Source organism: Ursus maritimus, unplaced genomic scaffold (genome assembly GCF_017311325.1).
Source record: "Ursus maritimus isolate PB19 unplaced genomic scaffold, ASM1731132v1 scaffold_9, whole genome shotgun sequence".
Classification (NCBI taxonomy): Eukaryota; Metazoa; Chordata; class Mammalia; order Carnivora; family Ursidae; genus Ursus; species Ursus maritimus.
Genome location: NW_024427107.1, coordinates 64,082,342 through 64,105,455, shown reverse-complemented (window position 1 = coordinate 64,105,455; position 23,114 = coordinate 64,082,342). Strand labels below are relative to the sequence as shown.

General features: G+C 35.7%; 1 protein-coding gene and 1 pseudogene across 2 annotated transcripts in view; both read left to right on the top strand.

Moving 5' to 3' along the window:
• ATAD2 (ATPase family AAA domain containing 2) overlaps positions 1–23,114 on the top strand; it is a 61,528-nt gene that overhangs the window by 20,879 nt on the left and 17,535 nt on the right. For both annotated transcript variants that reach the window (XM_040625875.1, XM_040625874.1), the window contains exons 8-18: positions 454–571; positions 6,423–6,530; positions 8,621–8,729; positions 8,975–9,090; positions 15,159–15,333; positions 16,222–16,310; positions 18,653–18,812; positions 20,201–20,291; positions 20,888–21,202; positions 21,808–21,940; positions 22,285–22,471. In XM_040625875.1, coding sequence (XP_040481809.1) covers positions 454–571; positions 6,423–6,530; positions 8,621–8,729; positions 8,975–9,090; positions 15,159–15,333; positions 16,222–16,310; positions 18,653–18,812; positions 20,201–20,291; positions 20,888–21,202; positions 21,808–21,940; positions 22,285–22,471 — 1,601 coding nt within the window. The remainder of the gene's footprint in view (positions 1–453; positions 572–6,422; positions 6,531–8,620; positions 8,730–8,974; positions 9,091–15,158; positions 15,334–16,221; positions 16,311–18,652; positions 18,813–20,200; positions 20,292–20,887; positions 21,203–21,807; positions 21,941–22,284; positions 22,472–23,114) is intronic.
• Positions 12,870–13,611, top strand: LOC103661609 (annotated as a pseudogene).

The following is a 23,114-nucleotide window of genomic DNA, read 5'->3' as shown; positions in this document are numbered from 1 at the left end:
GTTAGCCTTGACCAAAGCAAATAATTTGGCTATTTTGAAGTTTTGTGTCTGTCTTTAATTATTTTAGATTTATTTATTTAGATTTTACAGCTTTCTACTTAGTTTATTTTGCCACTTTGTGTAATAAGACTGTTTTTGATTTATGTTAAAGTTGTGCCTCAGTACTTATGAGCATATATATGCAGGGCTGATAACCAGCTGTTATGCATCAGTATAATCATAATGGTTGTTTATGGCCAGTGTATGTTTTGGTTGGTTGGTATCTGTGCTATACATATTTTCAACAGCAACCCTGCAGATGTAAATGATTTAAAACGTGAACGGTAAAACAGTCTATAGTAGATACGTACTAGTATTTTCACGGAAGGCAGCACCTTTGTGAGTATTTAGATGAAGAGCAAAATTATCTTCATACATATTTATATATCACATACCTATAATTCTTCTTTTTAGAACCTCGTCACCAGAGAAAGCCCAACATATTTTATAGTGGCCCAGCTTCTCCTGCAAGACCAAGATATAGATTATCTTCTGCTGGACCAAGAAGTCCTTACTGTAAACGAATGAACAGGTTTGGTTCTCAAGTAGTGATTGATTTATGACAACATAATTATGGCTATGTTAGGGTAGGATTCTAGAGTCTTAGTATTGGGTGTATCCAAATAGAATTCTAGAAACATATATTTGGAAGAGTTAGCTCTATGCCTATAGTGCTCTTACCCTTACTACCACTGACTGGTTTTTGCTTTTGCTTCCGTTAATAGGAATTGTTAATAACTACCGTGGTAAGGTAGTTTATTCCATTGTTCCACACTTTAATAATAGAGGCTACCTTTGCTTCAGTGTTTACTGTATTTCTGTCTTGGTGTTAAGCATCTTACATAGACTGTTTCATTTAATCTTCACACATTGTTTGAGTGTAGGTGTAGTCTTGTCTTCACATAGTATCACAGACATATTTTCTCACAATGACAAACATACTAGGTTACATAACTTTCTAGATTTTTCATGATACCATCCTTTTCTAGATCTGGTTTTTTTTTTCCAGGTTTTATTTCCACTTTTAAAAAATTTGTTTCTCTCATATAGTAGGAAACCTTAATTTTCTTTGACCAAATTATTTGTAGGTTTTTTTCCCTTTCTACATCCTAAGATTTGTTGGTTGTCTGTCATATTTAAGTTCAAAGAGGTAATTCTTGTTATTTTCTCATTCTCCCAAGTAATAAAAGGTTTTCTGATTCATTAGAACTTTCTGGGTAATAGTAACATGATAGTAGTTCATGAATGGGAGAGCTTATTGAAGACTAAAGGCAAAAAAAAAAAAAAAAAGACATTGATATGGAAATGGTACTTTTTCCTAATATTAATTTGTTCAGAGGTAAGATTGATATCCTATGAGACTTCAATTATTCAAACAGTTCTTGGAAGTCTCCTCAAGAAGCACAGAAAGCAACACTTTTGTAGGTGCTGACAAATTCTTCTCTTCTAGGAAAAAAATGAAATACTACTTGTGTCCCTGGGTCTTTTAATTTCATTTTCAAAGTATCAAAAATCACACTAGATTTCCTGTTTTGTCATCCCTTTTCATACAACCAGAGCCCAGAAGGATAGAGGACCAGGAGGGCAACCTGTCAAGGCTGCCCAAGATGAATTGCACTTGAAAGGAGGCCACACTGTCATTACTTCTCATAGGCCCCTTAGAATATTGTTAAAGGGGCGCCTGGGTGGCGCAGTCCTTAAGCGTCTGCCTTCAGCTCAGGGCGTGATCCCGGCTTTATGGGATCGAGCCCCACATCAGGCTCCTCTGCTAGGAGCCTGCTTCTTCCTCTCCCACTCCCCCTGCTTGTGTTCCCTCTCTCGCTGGTTGTCTCTATCTCTGTTAAATAAATAAATAAAATCTTAAAAAAAAAATTATTAAGAATATAGTTAAAAACCAGTATATTGGTGGTGCAATCTAATGATCTTCAGAAAAGCAGGATAAGGTATAATGTTCCCTGGAGGGGCGCCTGGGTGGCACAGCGGTTAAGCGTCTACCTTCGGCTCAGAGCATGATCCCGGCGATCTGGGATCGAGCCCCACATCAGGCTCTTCTGCTATGAGCCTGCTTCTTCCTCTCCCACTCCCCCTGCTTGTGTTCCCTCTCTCACTGGCTGTCTCTATCTCTGTCGAATAAATAAATTAAAAAAAAAAAAATCTTAAAAAAAAAAAAGGGTATAATGTTCCCTGGAATCCCCACCAAGCATAAGGCCCAGGGCAGCTGTCTTGGTTGCCTGACTTAAAGGACAAACCTCTGTTAGATCTAACAGAAGTAAAAGGCTGCACTTACTTTGAGATTTAGTTTCTTTTATCACTTTTAGTGGATAGATGTTTCTGGAAGTAACCTACTTAATGACTGACTGCCTCTGTAGTCACCGCTTACAATGTATCTTGCAGCAGGTAGGAATTTTTTTTTTTTTTTTTTGCCCATTTGGTGCTCAAGTTCCCGTATCTGGTTTACAGAGTCTATCCTTTATGGAAAGTGTCTCATAGCTCTTTGGGTACATGATTTTTTTTTTTTCTACAATTATTTAACAAATGTTTGAGTACTACCATGTGCTAAACTAAGCACTATGGATATAAAAATGACCTGAGTCAAGATTCCTGCTCTTGGATCGCATTGACTAGTGGAAGATTCTGACACATTTATTTTTTATTTATATATTTTATTTAATTTTTGGGTATAGTTGACACATGATGTTACATGAGTTTCAATTATACAACATAGTGATTTAGCAACTGTATGTTATCCAGTGATCACCACAAGTGTAGCTACCATCTGCCACTATAACGCTATTAAAATTCTATTGACAATATTCCCTATGCTGTACCTTTAACTCCTGTAATTTAATCATTCCATTATTGGAAGCCTGTATCTCCCACTCCTGGTCACCCATTTTGCCCATCCCATGTCACAAACCCCTGTCTGGCAGCTTTCAGTTCTCTCTATTTATAGGTCTGATCTGCTTTATGTTTGTTTATACATTCTGACACACTTAAAGTATGAACTAAGAGATTTCAATTGTACCTTGAGTCACATTATTTGACAATGATTTTGGTTTTGATAGCTTTGTGAAGATTTTTGCTTTTTGATAACAGTTTTATTGAGATACAATTCACATACCATATAGTTCACCCATTTAAAGTGTACAATTCAAGGACTTTTAGTATTTTCACAGTTGTGCAGCTATCACCACAATTTTAGAACATTTTTCTTGTCTCAGAAAGAAACCCTGTACTCTTTAGTTATCTCCAGTCCCTCTATCTCCCACCGCCTCAACCCTAAGCAACCAATAATCTATTTTCTGTCTCTCTAGATTTGCCTAGTCTGGGTATTTCATTATGTGCACTCTATTGTGAGTGTCTTCTTTCACTGGGGACATCATTTTCAAGGTTCATCCATGTTTAGCTTGTAGCATGTACCAGTACTTCATTCTTTTTTATTACCAAATAAGATTCCATTGTATAAATATACCATACTTTGTTTCTCTGTTTATCAGTTGATGGACATTTGGGTTGTTTCTACTTTTTGGCTACCATGAACATTTGTGAACAACTTTTTGTGTGGACTTATGTTTTCACTTCTCTTCAGTATGTACCTCGATGTGAAATTGCTAGATCAAATGCTAACTGTATTTACTATTTCAAGGAATTGTCAGATTATTTTCCAGAATGGCTGCTTTCTTTTACATCCCCACAAGCAATGTAAGAGAGTTCCAATTTCTCCACATCCTAACACTTACTACTATCTGACCTTTTGAATGTAGCCCTTTAAACCTTTTTTTTTTTTTTTTTTTTTTGGTAACACTCTTGCCAAGGCTATGTAAACATCTCTTTCCCTTTAACAACCTTAACGGTAATTTTGCTCAGCCTTTTTCCTTTTTCTTGAAGAGACCAGCTTCTGTTTATAGTTCATGTCCTACTTCACCAACTTAGGCATAGAAACAAAACACACATCTAAAGAATCGTTTGAACATTGTTCTTAGCATCCATGGTCCAGAAACCTTGCACCCGCAGTGCAAGATCTTCTAAGAGTCTTTCAGTGTACTTATGCCGAGTTCAGGAATGCTGCCTTTAAGCAGGATTTTCTTTCTTATGACTGCTAACCTCTACTCATCTAAGGTTTATTCTTTAGCTTCAGTCTGCAGTTTTTGGAACAAGCCTAGTCCCTCTGAACATGAAGGTAACATAATAGTACAATTGCTTCACCAGTATTCCAGAGTATTCCTTACCTTTTGTCGAGGTGCTGGAACTGGCAGCTCTGGACACTGGTTAGACTCACAGTGCTGATCCAGTGCTTATCCTTGCCAAAAGTTCAGATGTTTTTAAAAAGCCAAGTGGAAAAAAATGAGTGAATGTGGATATGTGTGTTTAGAATCTTTTTAAAACTGAAATAATGGCCTTTCTACAGTATAATTATGAAGAACCTGGACCCATGACTAGGACCGCCTGGGTTGCAAGCCCAGCTCTTCTTCTTATTAGTGACCTTTAGCAAGTTACTTACTTGTGTCAGTGTTTTGACCCATAGAATGAGGAGGACGATATTATCTATCTCACGGTATTATGAGAATTAGATGAGTTAATACACGTAAAGCATTTAAGATACTATCTGGCATTGAGTGGTGTATGTTTTTGTTATTATAACTATAATGCTTAAAAATCCTACTTCGCAAATCAAATGGAAAATGTACGTCAGTCCACAGGTTTTGTTGTTTGCTTATAACTCTTTTTGGTTTGTGAAACCAACAACTGGAAATCACCAGTGTATATAGAATGTGGATTTTTGGAATAGAAAGACAACGGTTTAAATTCTGACACAGATCATTGGCTAACTCTTACATTTTGAGCAAGTTGTTTAAACTGTGAGCCAGGCACACTGGTCCCAACTCTAAATGAACATGCCAGTATGTACTTGTCCAAAGTTTAATTAAGATTAAATGAGATAATATGTCTACTACCTGGTATGAGAAGCACTTAATAATTGTTAATCCTTTTTATTAATTGTGAGTTGGGCTTAATTATGTGAATACATACTGAATTCACACACAGCTATGTGAATTATGTGCTTACAAGTTAGAGTCTTTTAGTAATATTAATGGGAATATTAAATAAATTTGTCTTTCATATAAAATTGCAGACTCGTGCTCAGCAGTTTTACTTTCAGGCTGATCCCAAAAACAGTCTTGGGCATGTTTGGGGAAGTGGACAGTAGAGGATCACTTTCTCATTTGTATCTGTGTTTCCATAACCCCTATCCAAAGCCCTCAGGGCCATTTGTGTTTTGAATTCAGGTTGGAGGGCAAGGGGGAGTCACAGAGGTAATGTGCAACATTAACATCTCTAGGAGTGTCTGAGCCAGTAATGCCTAGTCAGATGTGTTCTATAGAAGAACATATGAATAATCACAGTAAGTGGGACAAATGAATTGCCTTTATGACATTTCAGATCCTGCTACGTAAGTAGTGGAAAAACTTGTTTTCCAAGTATAAGATTCTGGACCTACATTATGCAGATAATAGATTGTGAACCTTTTATATTTTTGTAAATACCTACTTACTATGATTGTATTCTAACCCAGGAAAAGCTCTAGACCCTGAGCCAATAGAATGATTAAAGGTTTTCCCAGCTAGATTCTTTGTCTTTCCTGTGGGTCTTTTGCAACAATGCAAAGGTAGAAGTGATTTAAAATTTTTTTCAATATTTGTAGCATTTGGCGTCCTATTTAATACTACCAGCTAGCCTAAGAATTTGATTATATTTTTATTCCTTTTCTGTAAGTGAGGCTTATATGGATTAGGTAACTCATCCACATTTACACAGCTGTTAAGTGGCAGTTGTGAATTTACAGTTGATGATATACTGTAGATAAAAGGCCATCTTATTTCTCACTGTTTCCTAGTATTTTTAACTTTTTGGTCCTTTCTGGTTTACATAAGAACTCTCGTGTTCTCCTTTTAAGGTTGACATTTCAAAAGGTGATTCCCTTCCAAATGTGAAATTATATATAGTATAATCTTGAAAATACTTTCTGAAATTACAGTCCCAAAGAGTCTAATACCCTCTTTTCTCCACCTTTCTCTTTGAGGATAACTGATTTATATCAAGAGTAAGAAGTCATTCTGCCTGGACCATGCCCTATCATAATGAACGTATGATTGTCAGCTCTACCACAGCCTCCTGCCTATCTTTTTTTTCCCTTCCTCTCAGTTATCCAAGTCTTTTATTCCTTTCAAAAGATTCAACAAAGCCTACTTCATTGGTTCAGCAAATGTATTAATTTTATGATAAACTTTTTTGAATCCTTAGGTATTTCTGATGTTTGCATCTTACGCCTCTGGTTTTCCTGCCCTCCTTCGTCATGATTTCAGTTTTCCTCTTTACTTTAGGCGAAGGCATGCAATCCACAGTAGTGACTCTACTTCATCTTCCTCTTCCGAAGATGAACAACAATTTGAGAGGCGAAGAAAAAGGAGCCGTAATAGAGCTATCAACAGGTAAGTGTCATACTGATGCCTTTTAAAAACTACAAGCTATATTTTTTAAGTGGTGAGAAGGCTGAATAATTTGGGAATCGGTACAGCTTGGCCAAATTTAAGAATGACGTAAGAGGTTAATGTATAAACCAGAATGCCATCTTGTTTGAAATACCTATATTTGAAACTAGTAATAGATTAGATAACGTTTCCTTACACAACCATGGTATAGCTCAAAATGGTGCTCGGTAAACACTGACTTGAGGAAATAAATTTTTTTCACTTCAAATATATTTTTTCTGTCTATAATAATTTAATGGTACATTCTTATTGTAGAACTCTTTAGGAAAGCTAAGGAGTTTACTCATTTTATAACTCTTTGTGGTATAAGTTCATCTAAGTTCATAAGTTCATATGTAACTTCGTAGCAAGGATTATTCCCATTTTACAGATGTAGGTGGGTGAGTGAAAAATGCAGTGCTTGAATCCTAATAAAATAATATTTTTATAGAGTAGAAAACAATGTTTGATGAAACAATTAGAACATAATAATTGAAGGGGTATGCAAACCAACCATTCTTTGTATCCTAAGCTCTATTCCTTTATAACATTAGATCTGCCCTAATGTGGTAGTCACTAGTTACATGTGGCTATTAGGCACTTGAAATATAGCTAATATGAATTGAGAAATATTTAAATTTTTATTAAAAAAATATACTCTTGGGACACCTGGGTGGCTCAGTCGTTAAGCATCTGCCTTCGGCTCAGGGCGTGATCCCAGAGTCCTGGGATCAAGCCCCACATCAGGCTCCTCTGCTGGGAGCCTGCTTCTTCCTCTCCCACTCTCCCTGCTTGTGTTCCCTCTCTCACTGGCTGTCTCTCTCTGTCAAGTAAGTAAATAAAATCTTTAAAATATATATATATATATAATTTCAAAGACTTAGTACAAGAGATAATGTAAAATATCTCAATTTTGTAAATATTTATTTTGCATATTGAAATGGTATGTTTTAGATAAGTAAAATATACTGTTAAAATTAGTTTTACTTTTTTGTTTAGTGTGTCTAATACAAAATTTTAAATTACATTTTGATTTGCATTTCATTTCTGTTGGCAGCAATGAGTTAGGTCAGCCACAACCTGTATTATTTAGACTTACTTGGATTTTTCTTTGCCTTCATTCCTAGAAATGTGCATCTAATCCCCTGGATTTTATAGCATGCAGTTAAAGCCACAATTGAAAACGTGTCCATCTCAGATTTCACAGTGTAAATTCCTTGCAGAGCCTGGGGCTAGCGGCGCTCAGTGAGGGGTGGGGGGGCCTGGAGTGCTTTTACTTGTGTTCAGCTGCAGCATCTTTCTTGCTTAGGTGCTCCAACATCAGTGTCTTAGCCTCTAGCAGGAGCAGTTTGCATTCTCCATCTATAAAACAAGCAGGTTCTTCTAGGTGTATTCTGTGTAATCTACCATAACTGTTTTTGAAAGTAGTCAGGAAAGCAGTGATTCATTCTTGCTTGAGAGGAATGATGTGGATCCAAATGCTTGGTAGACTGAATGTTTTGCTGAGAGGTATTGTAGCAGAGTTGTTGCAGGGCTGGGTTGGTTTGAGTCCTGGATGCGCCACTCGGTGTGACTTTGGGCATTTTAATTAACCTTTTTATGCCTCAGTTTTCTTTTAAGATGGGGGACATAATAATGCCTACTCCATAAGACTGTTAAGAGGACTTAATGAATTATTACATGTAAAACCACCTAAAACAGCCTGGCAAATAGTAAATACTCTGTGTATGTTAAGCACAGTCATTATAAAGTATATTGTTACAGACCGGATTCCCAAAGATGAATTACTTTATGGTGCTGTGGTATCTTGAACACTGGTATTTCATTTGACTGTATATCTTTAATAATAAAACTTCAGCGATAAGTATTTCTAACACTGAAATTCTCAACCTATAAAGAAAATGAGGAAGTTGAAATACATAATTTCACAATGGCTGTGATTGAAATTAAACCTTTTTTTTAAATTTTAAGAAAAATGTCCATATTCTAACATGGAATTTGGGGGAGAAAAGTGAACTGATGGGGTGTTTTTAAAAATCTTTTCTAAATAGGTGCCTCCCGCTAAATTTTCGAAAAGATGAATTAAAAGGAATTTATAAAGATAGAATGAAGATTGGAGCAAGTCTTGCGGATGTTGATCCAATGCAACTAGATTCTTCAGTGAGTACTGTCTTGAAATGTATGCTTGAACTGTTTGCTTTAGTTTACTTTTAAAATTAAACCAATTTTCTTTAAATCAGACACTTTTTACAGCCTGTTTTTTTCTTTTTTTCAAATCTTCAGGCTACAACTAAAATGCAGTTACTCATTTGACTGTGTATGGGTTGAGTATAGTTTAGGGATGGAATGACATTTTAACTTTGACTCCAAATCTGAGAATGTCTGCATTTCCCTTCCATTATTAGGTACGATTTGATAGCATTGGTGGCCTATCTAATCATATTGCAGCTCTAAAAGAGATGGTGGTGTTTCCATTACTTTATCCAGAAGTCTTTGAAAAATTCAGAATTCAACCTCCAAGGTAATTTAATTGTACATTTTATTTTAGCCCAAATCTAGGCTATGCTACTCTTGTCCAGAAAGATAACACTTCTCTGTTGACAGTTTTCAGGCCTGCAGTAATTTATTATGCTTTCCTGGGTACATTGAGTATTTTTACTTTCTTAATGTTTTCCTTGAAAAATGGTTTTGAAATTGATTCTCTATGAAGAGAAAAATAATTTCCAAGGCTTTTCATACATTTGGTGAAATTCTTCCCATACATATTCTTTACTTTTTTCTTTCACTTTTATAATTTAGTTTCAGATTTATACCAAAGTAATACATGTACATAATTTTAAAAGTCACATTGTAGTATAAGTCTTACAAAGGAGAAAATGATAGTCCCTTCTCTACTCTTCTTCCTCCCACTTTCCAGAGCCAACTACTTTCAACTCCTGTTTACCTATTTAAATACATACTTAAATGATATGCTTATACTATGATTTTGGTCTGTTTTAAACAGAATCTATTGACTTCTAACATGAACAGGCTCTTTTGCTTTCCCTACCCTCCATATATAATTTTTTTCCTGTCCTCATATGCTCCTGGTAGCTTCTTTATGCACATACAAAATTGTTGAACCAATTTTCAGTGTGTGCTTCATGATTATGTAAATATTTCTTACAGCTGAGCCATATATAGTATATTATGACTACATTTTCTCTCGTTTACAACTCTGCTCTTTCCCCTCAGCTTTTTTAATACTGTTTGCCTGTGGGTGGTTTTTTTTATGTTTGTTGTTCTTTAGGGTTTTTTTGTAATTAGTTTTATATGTACTTTTCAGTTCTTGCACAGAGTTTTTGTTAGAGATAAAATTCTACAGTACAGTTAAACATATCAAATAATTTATTGACGACTCCTTATTTTTCTAGACACATCTTGGAGCTTTGTTCTCTTGCTTCCATCCAGACTAGTTATTCTTAGTCTTGAAGCACAACTAAGCTTTGGGACTTCTTATCGCAATCAGTGGGATTTCCTTTATCTTTCAGTGCTAGATTCCCTGCTTTGTGAAATCAACTAAGACTTTTTTCTTTTTTTAAGATTTTTTTTTTTTTTAATTTTTAAGTAATCTCCATGCCCAGCATGGGGCTTGAACCCACAACCCTGAGACCAAGAGTCTCATGCTCCACTGACTGAGCTAGCCAGGTGCCCCTAAGACCTTTTTTTACAGCTGTGTTTTGATGGAGTATATTCTAGCAATATCCTAAGAATAGTGCATGGGAGGTTATTTTTATTTTCTTTCTGAGAATGGTCATGGAACCACAGTCTGTAGATGTGTCTTTTTCCCCTCCTGCTTTCGTTGTGCTATGCCTTTACCATGTGGAAAAATGTCCTTTGATTTCTGGGAAGGTTTTTTTGTATCACTTCTTCAGTAATTTTTCCACTCCATTTTTTCTTTTCCCTCAATTCACGTCAATTGAATGTTGGACTTTCTAGATTAATCTACATTTTTTTCTTGTTTTCATTTCTTTTGATCTTTTTTCCTTAAGTGTCTGGTGGGGTTTTCCTTAAGTGTCTAGTGATCCTTGGCTCTCTGTTAATATTTAATGGTGAAGCTTTTTTTTTTTTTTAGATTTATTTGAGAGCAAGAGTACGCACAAAGGCGTGTACAGGGACAGAGGGAGAGGATCTCCAGCAGACTGTGCTGAGTACCCCCATGGTGCTTCATCTCACATGACTTGAGCCAAAATCAAGAGTCAGTTGTTCAGCCAACTGAACCGCACAAGTGCCCCAAGAACGGAGCATGTTTTTAAAAGCTCACTTATAGAGCTTGTTAATTTGTAGGCCTCACCTTAGGGTGATTGGTGGGTGGTGATTCTTTTTACCAGAAGTCCTCAAAGTCAGTATCTAGGCATGTTTTTCCCCACAGAGACAAATCCCCCAGTTTTTTGTTTGAAGCTTATGAGCCTTGGCTGCCAGCATTTTAGCAGTAGGCTTGAGCAAGGGTTAGTAGTCTACACTGTTCAGCATGGAGTTTTTAACTTAATTTCTGCAGCATCTCGTCTTGTCCTGTACCAGAAAGTAAATTATCCAAGCAATTTGCCTGTACAGAGTAGTGAAGGGGTGGTCTCACTGTTTTTTTAATAATGTGTTATTCCATCCTCCTCAATTTTTAACCCAGCCCTTCTCTCCTTCCTTGCTATGTATTACCTCTAAATTTCAAGAGGTTTTGAAAATGAGCTTTTTTTTTTTTTTTTTTTTTTTTTTTTTTGAGAAAGAGAGGAAGCTGTGGGGGGAGCAGTGCAGAGGGAGAGGAAGAGGGAGACTCTTAAGCAGTCTCCATGCCCAGCATCGAGCCCGAGATCTCACGACCCTGAGATCTTGACCTGAGCCAAAATCCAGAGTCAGACACTCAACTGACTGAGCCACCCAGGCACCCCACAAATTAGCTTTCTTATTGGGGACTACTTTATTTTATTTTGTTTTGTTTTGTTTTATTTTATTTTATTTTATTCTATATATTATGTTCAATTAGCCAGCATATAGTACATCATTAGTTTTTGATGTAGTGTTCAGTGATTCATTATTTGCTTATAACACCCAGTACTCATCACATCACATGCCCTCCTTAATACGCATCACCCAGTTACCCCATCCATGCACCCCCGCCCCCCCCCACTTCTGTAACCCTCAGCTTTGTTCCAGAGTCTCTCATGGTTTGTCTTCCTTTCTGGTTTCTTCCCATTCGTTTTTCCCTCCCTTCCCCTGTGGTCCTCTGCACTATTCCTTATGTTCCACATATGAATGAAACCGTATGATAATTGTCTTCCTCTGCTTGACTTAATTCACTTAGCATAATTCGTTCCATTTCCATCCATATTGATGCAAATGGTAGGTATTCATCCTTTCTTATGGCTGAGTAATATACACTGTATATATGAACCACATCTTCTTTATCCATTCATCTGTTGGAGGGCATCTCAGCTCCTTCCATAATTTGACTGTTGTAGACATTGCTGCTATGAACATTGGGGTGCATGTGCCCTTCTTTTCACTATGTCTGTATTTTGGCGTTAAGTGCCTAGTAGTGTAATTTCTGGGTCGTAGGGTAGCTCTATTTTTAATGTCTTGAGGAAACTCCATACTGTTTTCCAGAGTGGCTGTGCCAGCTTGCATTCCCACCAGCAGTATAAGAGGGTTCCCCTTTCTCCATATCCTAGCCAACACTTGTTTCCTGTCTTGTTAAAGTTTGCCATTCTAACTGGTTTAAGGTGGTATCTCAGTGTGGTTTTGATTTGTATTTCACTGACGGCTAGTGATATTGAACATTTTTTTCGTGTGTCTGTTAGGAGCTACTTTATTTTAGCTTTTCATATCACCACACTTTTTAATATTTTCCTTTTTCTTCTAGTTTTTATACCTTATTAACCCATTTTTAAACCCTAGTCCCAGATTCCTTTTTCCTTATGAAACTTTTCTTCCTGAATCATCCTGTATGGAAACATTGATTTAAGTAAACTTTTTTAAATTAATAAGCTTTTTCCCTTTTCCATTATAAAAGTTATGTGGCATACATCAATCCCAGTTAAACACTGGTGAATTAAAAATTTTTTTAACTAGAGGGGCGCCTGAGTGTGGCTCAGTCGTTGGGTGTCTGCTTTCGGCTCAGGTCATGATCCCAGGTTCCTGGGATCGAGCCCCGCATCAGGCTTTCTGCTCGGCGGGAAGCTTACTTCTCCCTCTCCCATTCCCCCTGCTGGTGTTCCCTCTCTTGCTATCTCTCTCTCTCTCTCTGTGTCAAACAAATAAATAAAATATTTAAAAAAATTTTTTTTAACTAGAAAGATATTAAATAATAGCACTTGCTGTTTATAAGAAGTATTGGAAGTGCCTAGTTAAAGTAATTTAGTAAATTGGGTCTGGGGAGGGGATCCCATCACAACCCGGCCTTTCCCTCTATTTTCCTTCTCTGCCCTTACTGTGGTTTGCCATTGAGGTGGCAGAGCTGTCAGGACCCAAGGACCCAAGATTGTCTAAAGCCACAAGGAAAATAATGGAAAATTCACCATCCCCATTGCTGCAAAGAGCAATTTATGGCTTTGTTCTTTTATTAAGCTCTTGATTTGGCTTCATACTACATTTTGTGTAGGCTTTTATTCTTGAATCTTGGCTAACCTCCTTAGGCTAAACCTATTGGCCTCAAAATTATAGGGCAGTTGCATTGCCTATCTCCTCATTACTGTAGTTATCGGTTATTTACTCTTATTTGGAATAAACATGAAGAGTACCTCTGTCCACTCAAGTCCATTCATACAATCAAAGATAATTATGCTAAAAATCAACAGCAGAAGAGATTCTAAGAAGAGGCCATCCCAGCATTAAAAGAGATTCCTGTTAGTGAAGTAAACAGATGTTCTTTCTTGCAGCCAAAGAACTTTATGCCAAAACTGACCAGTATGTAGACTAACACCAAGCATTTATTCTAAGTTTTGATGTAATAATTTTGGCCATATTTTGTTTTTGTTTTTGTTTTAAGATTTATTTATTTGAGGGAGAGAGAGAGAGAGCGGGAGGCAGGGGCAGAGGGGGAGAGAGTCTTAAGTAGACTCCACCCTGAGCATGGAGCCTGACACGGGGCTCAGTCTCAAAACCCTAAGACCACAACCTGAGCCGAAACCAAGAGTTAAACTCTCAACCAACTGTGCCACGGAGGCACCCCAATATTTTGACTCTTTTTCAATACCTGATATTGAAATGTAAAAAAAAGTCGAACTTCTCTTTAAGTTCTGTTAATATTATAAATGTTCTCAAATATTAGTTATTAATGAACAGAATAAAATACTGCATTACTGTAAAAAAAAAGTAATTAGTAAATTTAAAAAGAAACACCTCTCCTGATTTTTTCTCATTTCCCCTTCCTTATAACATATATTTCCCTTTATAATAAATCAAATATATGATTGTATTAACCTGTTTTCATAGGGTGTGTTCTCTTTCTGTTTTAATGGCTGAATAATATGCCATTATGTGGCTATATCACTTTTTTTTTATATCGATTCTGCTTTTGCTGGCTATTTAGGGTTTTAAATTATCACAAATGTCAATATTATGAATATCTCATCGCTTTCTCTTTGTGTGAAGCCTTAATTCCTTCTTTAGGACACAGCCTCACAAATGACATTGTTGGCTCAATAGATACATTTTAAAAAATCTGTTCCTGCCTTGGTTTCTGTAGGTTGAAATTTTCATTTGTTTATTCCATTAGGTTATTGCTTTTTTAGCAGTTGCTTTGTTTTTTTCTGTCTGCATTCGATCATGTCTATTTCTTATTTTTCTTTTATATATTATTCTCTTAATAGATTTTATCTATTACATGTGCATTTTTTCCCACAGTTCTTATTTTGTCATTTTTGCTTTTCTGGAATCTTCCCTAATGTTACTTTTCAAGAGCAGTTATATGATGATTTGAAATTATTTCGTGTTACTTTGGTAGCACATGTTCTATTTCTATACCCTTTTTACATTTCTAATAAGAATTATGAGTACAGTCTGTTTTGGGGGGACTTCTATCCAAAGAGCAGTGAATAACTTTGGAAATACGTGAAAAAACTATAGATGACCCTATTACAGTGTTGTCACCAAGAATGATTTCAAATTATTTACGTTGTCCTAGTCCCTGCCACCCAAACACCAATTATTTCCTTAAGCTTTCTTCTTTTATCTTACTTCATTCCCAACATTTTTTCTTACAAAACTTTTGGTGCTGTGTTACTGGCACTGAGACCAGAGGTTGTAGATGAAATCTGCTTTTCTTTCCCCTAATATGTTATAAAAGTAAACTGTCAAGTCTTTTTAAGAGTGACTTCTGTACAAGGTAAAGTATTATCATGAGCATGATGAGTGAATAAAAGAAAATATGATTCAAATAAAGGGTTTTATTAGCTTCAGTTTTGTAGTATTGATATTTTCAGGTTTTAAATTGTACTTTATGGATTGAAATGATATTTCAGTTGTCTTATTTACTTTTTTATTCACTAATTAACTGCATTCATGAAATTGGTTTCTAATTTTTAATGTAGTATTAAAATAATACTTATTCTTTTATAGAGGTTGTTTGTTTTATGGCCCACCTGGAACTGGAAAAACTCTGGTTGCTAGAGCACTTGCCAATGAGTGCAGTCAAGGGGATAAGAGAGTAGCATTCTTCATGAGGAAAGGTGCTGATTGTCTGAGTAAATGGGTAGGAGAGTCTGAAAGACAGCTACGATTGCTATTTGATCAGGTATGATATTAAAATTTACCTACATAGACCTATAATCAACGTAGATGTAAGTATGTAAAGATTAGATAAGTCTTGTGTTTAATCATGTTTCATAGACATAAACTCAGAAGAATTAAACCAAATATATATTCTTTATGGATTATTTTCCTTTGTATGTCAAGATAATACTGACCTACGATGAACAGTTTTATAGGAAAAAGATAAAGGAATAATTGTATCTAAGTTCTTCAGAGTCTTAGGTCTCATATCTAGAGAGAGACTGGAACTCTTATACTTAGCAGTAGTGAATTATGTCTCAGTATGTGACTTGAAGATTAGTTCTGCCCTAGAGTGACTTTCAATTGCATATCCCAGATTGTATTGACAACACATTGTGAGATAATACATTCTGATCTACTGAGGCATATTGCTGCAAATGCTTTTGAATCTCTTTATAGAACTCACTGCATTTCTTTGACTTTACTGAAATAGACTTTAAAAAAAAAAAACAAAACAAAAACTATGGCACCTTGCTAAATGTTTTCCCATCCTGACCTGGAGGTAGGCTATGTCATTGTCTTCTGGTCTTTGTCTTGTTGCAACAGTTGGTCTTGAATAGGTAATTTTGTGTGTCCCAACAACTATAGCTATATGAAACCTAAGGTGTATGACCAGTAGAGTATGTATTTTGAATATTTCCAATTGAGAATACAAATAAAATTAAATTGTATATATTATATTTTAGTTTGGATCCTTAAAATATAGTTCTTAGATTTACATTTAGATTAATAAACTATAAATAAATTCTTGTAGGCAAGTTGGAATGAAAATGTATTAAAATGGCTCATATTAAGTCTATATATTTAAAGTTATTCAGGATAACATGCAACCACTGGACCTGTTTTCTAGGCTTATCAGATGCGCCCATCCATAATTTTTTTTGATGAAATCGATGGTCTGGCTCCAGTACGATCAAGCAGGCAAGATCAAATTCACAGGTAAAACTTGCTTGATGGCACTTCTGCCTTTCTTCCTGTATTCTGAGCTATATTGATGTTGCATGAGGAATAGAATGTTAAATAGTGAACGATACTTTACAAACCAATAGTTTCCTTATTTTGGTAGAACCCTAATATATAGTACAAAAAGGAAAAAATGGACCTGTTCTGCATGGCAAAGTGTTCACAACTGCAGTATAAAATATTGGTTACGGGTTTAATTCATGATACAAACTTAAAAGCCCACTAGCCAGTGAGGTGTAAGACAAATGAAATGAATGAGGCATGATGTACTGTATGGTGACTAACATAACATAATAAAAAAAATTTTTTTAATAAAATAAATTAAAAAATAAAAGAAATGAATGAGGCAGGCCAATAGTAAGAGTGGGGCTATGGTTGGGAATGTGGCTGAGCTTCTGATCATAAGAGTACAGCCAGTTGTTCTTGCCCCAACCTGTTAACTGAAGTTCAGAAGCTGACTCCGACTTGAAAAATGAATTTTTTCTCTTTCTTAAATGTTACGTTCAAATTTTGTGTTAAGAATCTTTTAAATGTTGCCAACTAAATCAGGTATTTTTATGACAACTAATTGGTCACTCCAGAGGATGCTAAAATAGTGACTCATTACTCTGAAAATTGATAAAGAAAATGGATCAAGCATTTCTTTTTCCTGCCCTGTAACAACGATTTAGGCCATGATTCAGAGTAATTTAATAATTGATGGAGTAACATTGTCCTTTATAGGAAAATCATAGTTTATAAATGGAAGGAAAATTATTGAAATAGAAAATCACCATTTCGCAAATAGTGGATCTAGACCTGTGGTTTTATCTGGGAGTGGATTTTGCCCCTCCCCCTCCCACATGGGACAAATGTCTGGAGACATTTTTGATTGTCACAAATTGGAGGAGGTGGGTGGTACACTACTGGCATCTAGTGGGTAAGGACCACAGGCATTGTTAAACATCCTACAGTACAGAGGACAGCTCTTTACAACGAAGAGTTGTCTGACCCAAATGTTAATTGTGCCAAAATTGAGAAACCCCGATCTAAGCAATAATTATCAGTGGCTGCAAAAACAGTTAGGTAAAAAGGTTGATAGTGAAGTTTATGATAAATTTAGTAAGCTGATAATACCTCACCTAAACCCAATCCCCTAATCTTAAAGGAAAAACTGGCATTATGTGCCTCCTGCATATACAGTAGCAAGTATATGGTATGTTCCTATGATATATGCTATCCCAAGTAGTTCAGCCGGTATCTGTTAAGCTTCTAGATCTAACTGCCAGTTCATAGGAAACATGAAAGATAGAGGACAGATTAAATGACCCTATCAGGAAGCAAACAGCCCAATCCAGAATGTGGCAAGAAAATTGTACAAAGCAAATGACCCAGTTTCTTCAACAAATAAATGGCATGAAAGAATAAAAAGAAAGGAAGAATCGATGGGAACTGTTAAGGATTTGAGGGACATGTGACCAAGTACAGTGTGTGGGTCTTGGCTTAAAAAAATCAAATGTGAAAAGATATTCTGAAACAATCAGAAAAATTAAGTATTAGGTGATACTAAGGGATTTTTGTCATTTCCATTGGTGTCCTAGTACTGTGGAGTTTTGCAAAGTCCTTATCTCAGAAATATTAAGTTTTTAATATGAAATGTGTATGAATTAAATGATCTGTGTGAAGTTTTTGGGGTTTTCTTTCTCAAAAAACTATTGGATTAAGTCAGAAAAAAGGACACTGATAATTGTTGAAAGTGGGTGATGAAGGGGTGCCTGGCTGGCTCAGTCGGAAGAGCACATGACACTTGATTTCGGCGTCATGAGTTCGAGCTCCATGTTGGGTGTAGATATAAATAAACAAGCTTTAAAAAAAAAAAAAGGAAGGAAAGTGGGTGATGAAGATTGTTTTATTCTCTATCCATAATTAAAATGTGATTAAAGTTCTATTTTTTATGCTTTATGTATATTCTATTTTATTTGAGGGTTCTTTGATAATGTGTACACATTGGAGCATTTTTTAGATACAGTTTGTCTGGTATTTTTTTTTTAATATTGTATCCTTTTTGGGGAATCCTCAAGTTCCTTTGTGAAGTTATGCTTTAAGAAATGTCTTCCAGGATCCATTTGTGGCGTTCTAGAGGCCATTTATGTTTTTCATTGATTTTAATCTCTATATGCCATTTAGTATGTTATTTTACAGTTTGTACATCTGTTGAAAGTAACGGCATGCTCTGAGAAAATTTGTTCACATGTTTAATCTATTAAATCTTAACAAAAAAAGAAATAATATATTTAGCATCATATGTTTAATCTCTTCTCTTTTATTTTTACATTTAGTTCCATTGTTTCCACTCTGCTAGCTCTTATGGATGGATTGGACAGCAGAGGAGAAATTGTGGTCATTGGTGCTACCAATAGACTGGATTCTATTGATCCTGCTTTGCGAAGGCCTGGTCGCTTTGACAGAGAATTCCTCTTCAGCCTACCTGACAAAGATGTAGGATTTTAACATTATTCAGATTTTGACAGAATATGTTGCCCATATATATCATGGACAGATCTTGGCACAGTGAAAATTTGAAGATTGAGTTTTGTATGTTCTAAAGCAAAAGTCATATGAGGTTAACATCCAAATATATGTATATGTATTTTTAGGGAGGCATTATTTTATTTAAAGAGAAGAACTTTGAGGCACCTGGGTGGCTCAGTCGTTAAGCGTCTGCCTTCGGCTCAGGGCATGATCCCGGCGTTCTGGGATCGAGCCCCGTATCAGGCTCCTCTGCTGGGAGCCTGCATCTTCCTCTCCCACTCCTCCTGCTTGTGTTCCCTCTCTTGCTGGCTGTCTCTCTCTCTCTGTCAAAGAAATAAATAAAATCTTTAAAAAAAAAGAAAGAACTTGGATTTTTTTATTCTTTTTTTTTTAATAAAATAATGCCTTCCCCAAAAATACTCTTAAAATTTTCTCAATTTGAGGGGCGCCTGAGTGGCTCAGTCAGTTAAGCATCCGACTCTTGCTTTTGGCTCAGATTATGATGTCAGGGTCGTGAGATCGAGCCCTGCAACAGACTCCATGCTCAGTGCAGAGTCTGCTTGAGATTCTGTCTTCCCCTTTCCCTCCACCCCTTCACCCGCTCATGTGCTCTCTCTCTCTCAAATCAATCAACCAATCTTTAAAAAAAAAAATAACTCAATTTGAGCATAGCCTTTGGTTGTTACCATATGACTTTATTTGCTTCAGAACATGTGGCCTAATGAATAGTCAATCCTTAGTCAATATATTAGCATTGGCTTTTTCATGGATACTACCATATAATCCTACCCAGTTATTTTAAAGCCACTTAATCTTTTGAGAACCAAGCAGGAAAATATGAGTAGAGCTGTCAGTACTCTTAAAAACAATTCTTGGGGTGCCTGGGTGGCCCAGGTGGTTAAGTATCCAACTCGATTTCAGCTCATAGCCTTGATCTCAGGGTCAGGAGATCAGGCTCTGTGCTCAGCAGGGAGTCAGCTTCTCTCCCTCTCCCCCTCTCCCCACTGGTGCTCTCTCTCTCGCTGGAATAAATAAATAAATTTTTAAAAAAACACAATTTTTAATACATACCAGAATGAACAGTAGTCCCATCATTATTTAATTTCTCTCATACACATTTATGGTGACTAGAACTTGAGCACTATAAATGCAAATCTTCTTTAACATAAACTTCTTAAATGCTTACAAATACATCTTTTTCTTTTCATTTTTAGTGTTTCATATTTTTTAATATAATAGGTATTGATTTCTTTATGATTTTAAGTAAAATTATTTTAAATTGGAATTATTCAAATCTGAATAAGAAATTAAGAAAGAATAAGAAATTAAGCAAGTTAAATTGTTCTTATTTGTAGGCTCGAAAAGAAATTCTGAAGATTCACACAAGGGATTGGAATCCTAAACCACTGGACATATTTCTAGAAGAACTAGCAGAAAACTGTGTTGGTAAACATTGCTTTAGGCATTAAAAGATAAAATGCATGCATTTCAGAGATGGAACAAGTTGTAGTCTTGCAAGGCTATGTTTAAAGAAATACAGGTTATATTTGTTTCTAATCTCTTATTTGTGGCATGTTTTTCTTCTTACAAAATCCTGGATATTAAATAGAGATGTTTGATGAATTGTCGGAGAATTTGAAAGCAAAGTTAGACAGTAATAATAATAGCCATCTTTTGCTGTTCACATTTTTCTAGTCATTCCATTAAGTATTTTACATATATTATTTCAAGAAATTCTCACATCAGTCCTGTGAAGTAGGTAGTGTTATCCCTATTTTACAGATGTAGAAATGGCTGAGAGAGCATAAATAATTCTCCAAAGATCATACATGCAGTAAATTATAAACTGGAATTTGAACCTAGTCTGTCTGATTTTAAAACTCTTGTTCTTGACTGCTATGCTATACTTAGTATTTGTACATTTCACTTGCAAGTTGATAGATTTGTTGATGGTTGATACTACTTTAATTTTCTTTTAACCGTGGTTATGCTAATAGGGTGATGATTTACATTTAAAAATTTTTTTGGTTGCCTTTGGTTAGGATACTGTGGTGCAGATATTAAGTCGATATGCTCTGAGGCCGCTTTATGTGCTCTGCGTCGACGCTACCCACAAATCTATACTACTAGTGAGAAACTACAGTTGGATCTCTCTTCAATTAACATCTCAGCTAAGGATTTTGAGGTAGCTATGCAAAAGATGATACCAGCTGCCCAAAGAGCTGTGGCATCCCCTGGGCAGGCCTTGTCCACTGTTGTGAAGCCACTCCTGCAAAGCACCGTTCACAAGATCTTAGAAGCCCTGCAGAGAGTATTTCCACATGCAGAAACCAGAACAAATAAAGCATTAGACTCAGGTATGCAACTTGATTGGTCACTTAAAGTTAGTTTTCACAGTCAGTAAAGCTAACTGTTCTATACATCCCAAAAATGTTTCTTCAGAAAAGAGCCTCTTCGGGGCGCCTGGGTGACGCGGTCAGTTGAGTGTCTGACTCTTGGTTGCCGCTTATGTCATAACCTTATGGTGGGTCTTGAGATCAAGCCCTGTGTCAGGCTCTGCACACTCAGCACACTTAGCATGGAGTCTGCTTGAGTTTCTCTCTCCCTCTCCGCCTACCCCTGCTCCCACGCACACTGTTTTTCTCTCTCTCTCAAAATAAGTAAATACATCTTTTGAAAAATAAGAATAATAATAAGAAGAGCCTCTTGAAAGGAATTTAGTCATGCTTTGCCTGGATATTTGAAGGAAATTTACTTCACAGATTGCCCTCAATCAAATCTGTTTTAAGTTTGAGATAATGTTTTTATATTTAATTGTTATTCATGTCTACACAGATATTTTTGATTCTTAAAAAATTTTATTGTGCATATCATGTACGTTGATTTGCTAACTAAAGCATTATGTAAACATTTGCTTTGCAATCCAGAAAAGTTACTAATGTACAATTTTTTTGTTTTATAGATATTTCATGTCCTCTGCTAGAAAGTGACTTGGCATACAGTGATGATGATGTTCCATCTGTATATGAGAATGGGCCTTCTCAAAAATCCTTTAATAAGGCAAAAGAAAATTTTAATTTTCTTCATTTGAATAGGTATATTTCCCCTGCAAATGAATATATATAATTTTTTGGTCTGTAAATTCCCTAAAACTAAAAGATGGTGCTTGAAAAGATAAAAGATGCTAACTGATCCTTTTTTTAAGTTAAAATATCACATATTTTTATCATTACAGTTGTCACTGTAGTAGAAATTCCACTGTCTAAAGTATTCCTAAAATCTGTGCAGGTTGATATTTTCCAAAAACCATGTGAGCCATGCTGTTATGGATTGACCAGCCACATAGTCAAAATTTTTACCTTAAGAGAGTTGAAAATGGGTAGTTTGGGAGGAAAATTTAAATTTTTGCTTTTTCTAAAATACAGCTAATTTCTTTCAGAAACGCATGTTATCAACCTATGTCTTTTCGACCAAGAATATTGATAGTGGGCGAACCAGGCTTTGGGCAAGGTTCTCATTTGGCACCAGCTGTCATCCATGCTTTGGAAAAATTTGCAGTATATACATTAGACATTCCTGTTCTTTTTGGAGTCAGTGCTACATCTCCTGAAGAAACGTGTGCCCAGGTAATTCACTGTTGCCCAGACAAATAAGCTGTAAGAGAACACAGTCTTACAGAGGCACAATCTAGAATTGCCTTAACCTTGTTGAACTATGTTTTCTTGTTCTGATTTCTACCTCCAGGGTTATGAAATAGAACTATATGTAATTGCCTAGTCATTAAAGAGTAAGGATTTAAATCACATTTCCACCATTTAATATCTGTGTGACCTTAGGGAAGTTGTTAGATCTCTACCTTGTTTTCCTCATGTGCAAAATGGAGGTTAATAATAGTACTTACTTTGTGTGGCTGGTGTGAGAATTAAGTAAATAAAGTACTTAGAACAGTAACTGCTATGTGGTGTGTACTCAGATTTTCTGCTTCTGTTTTTGCTATGTTCATGTTAAAATTTTTCAGATGTAGAAGTTTTATATTTTTATATTTAACATAAGTCTTCTAGATTGATTAAGCTGTTTTCTTTCTAATTGCTTGAAGCAACCATGTTTTCCTAAAAATGAGACTTTTACAAAACATTTAAAAATAAGATTGTGAGACTGGGGGAAGCATTTTAAAAACTTGAGGGTTTTATATGATAATTCTAGGAAGTTAAAAGTTGTTCCAGACTAATAAAGTGAGCATTACTAATGTGCGGACTCTGTAACTAAATA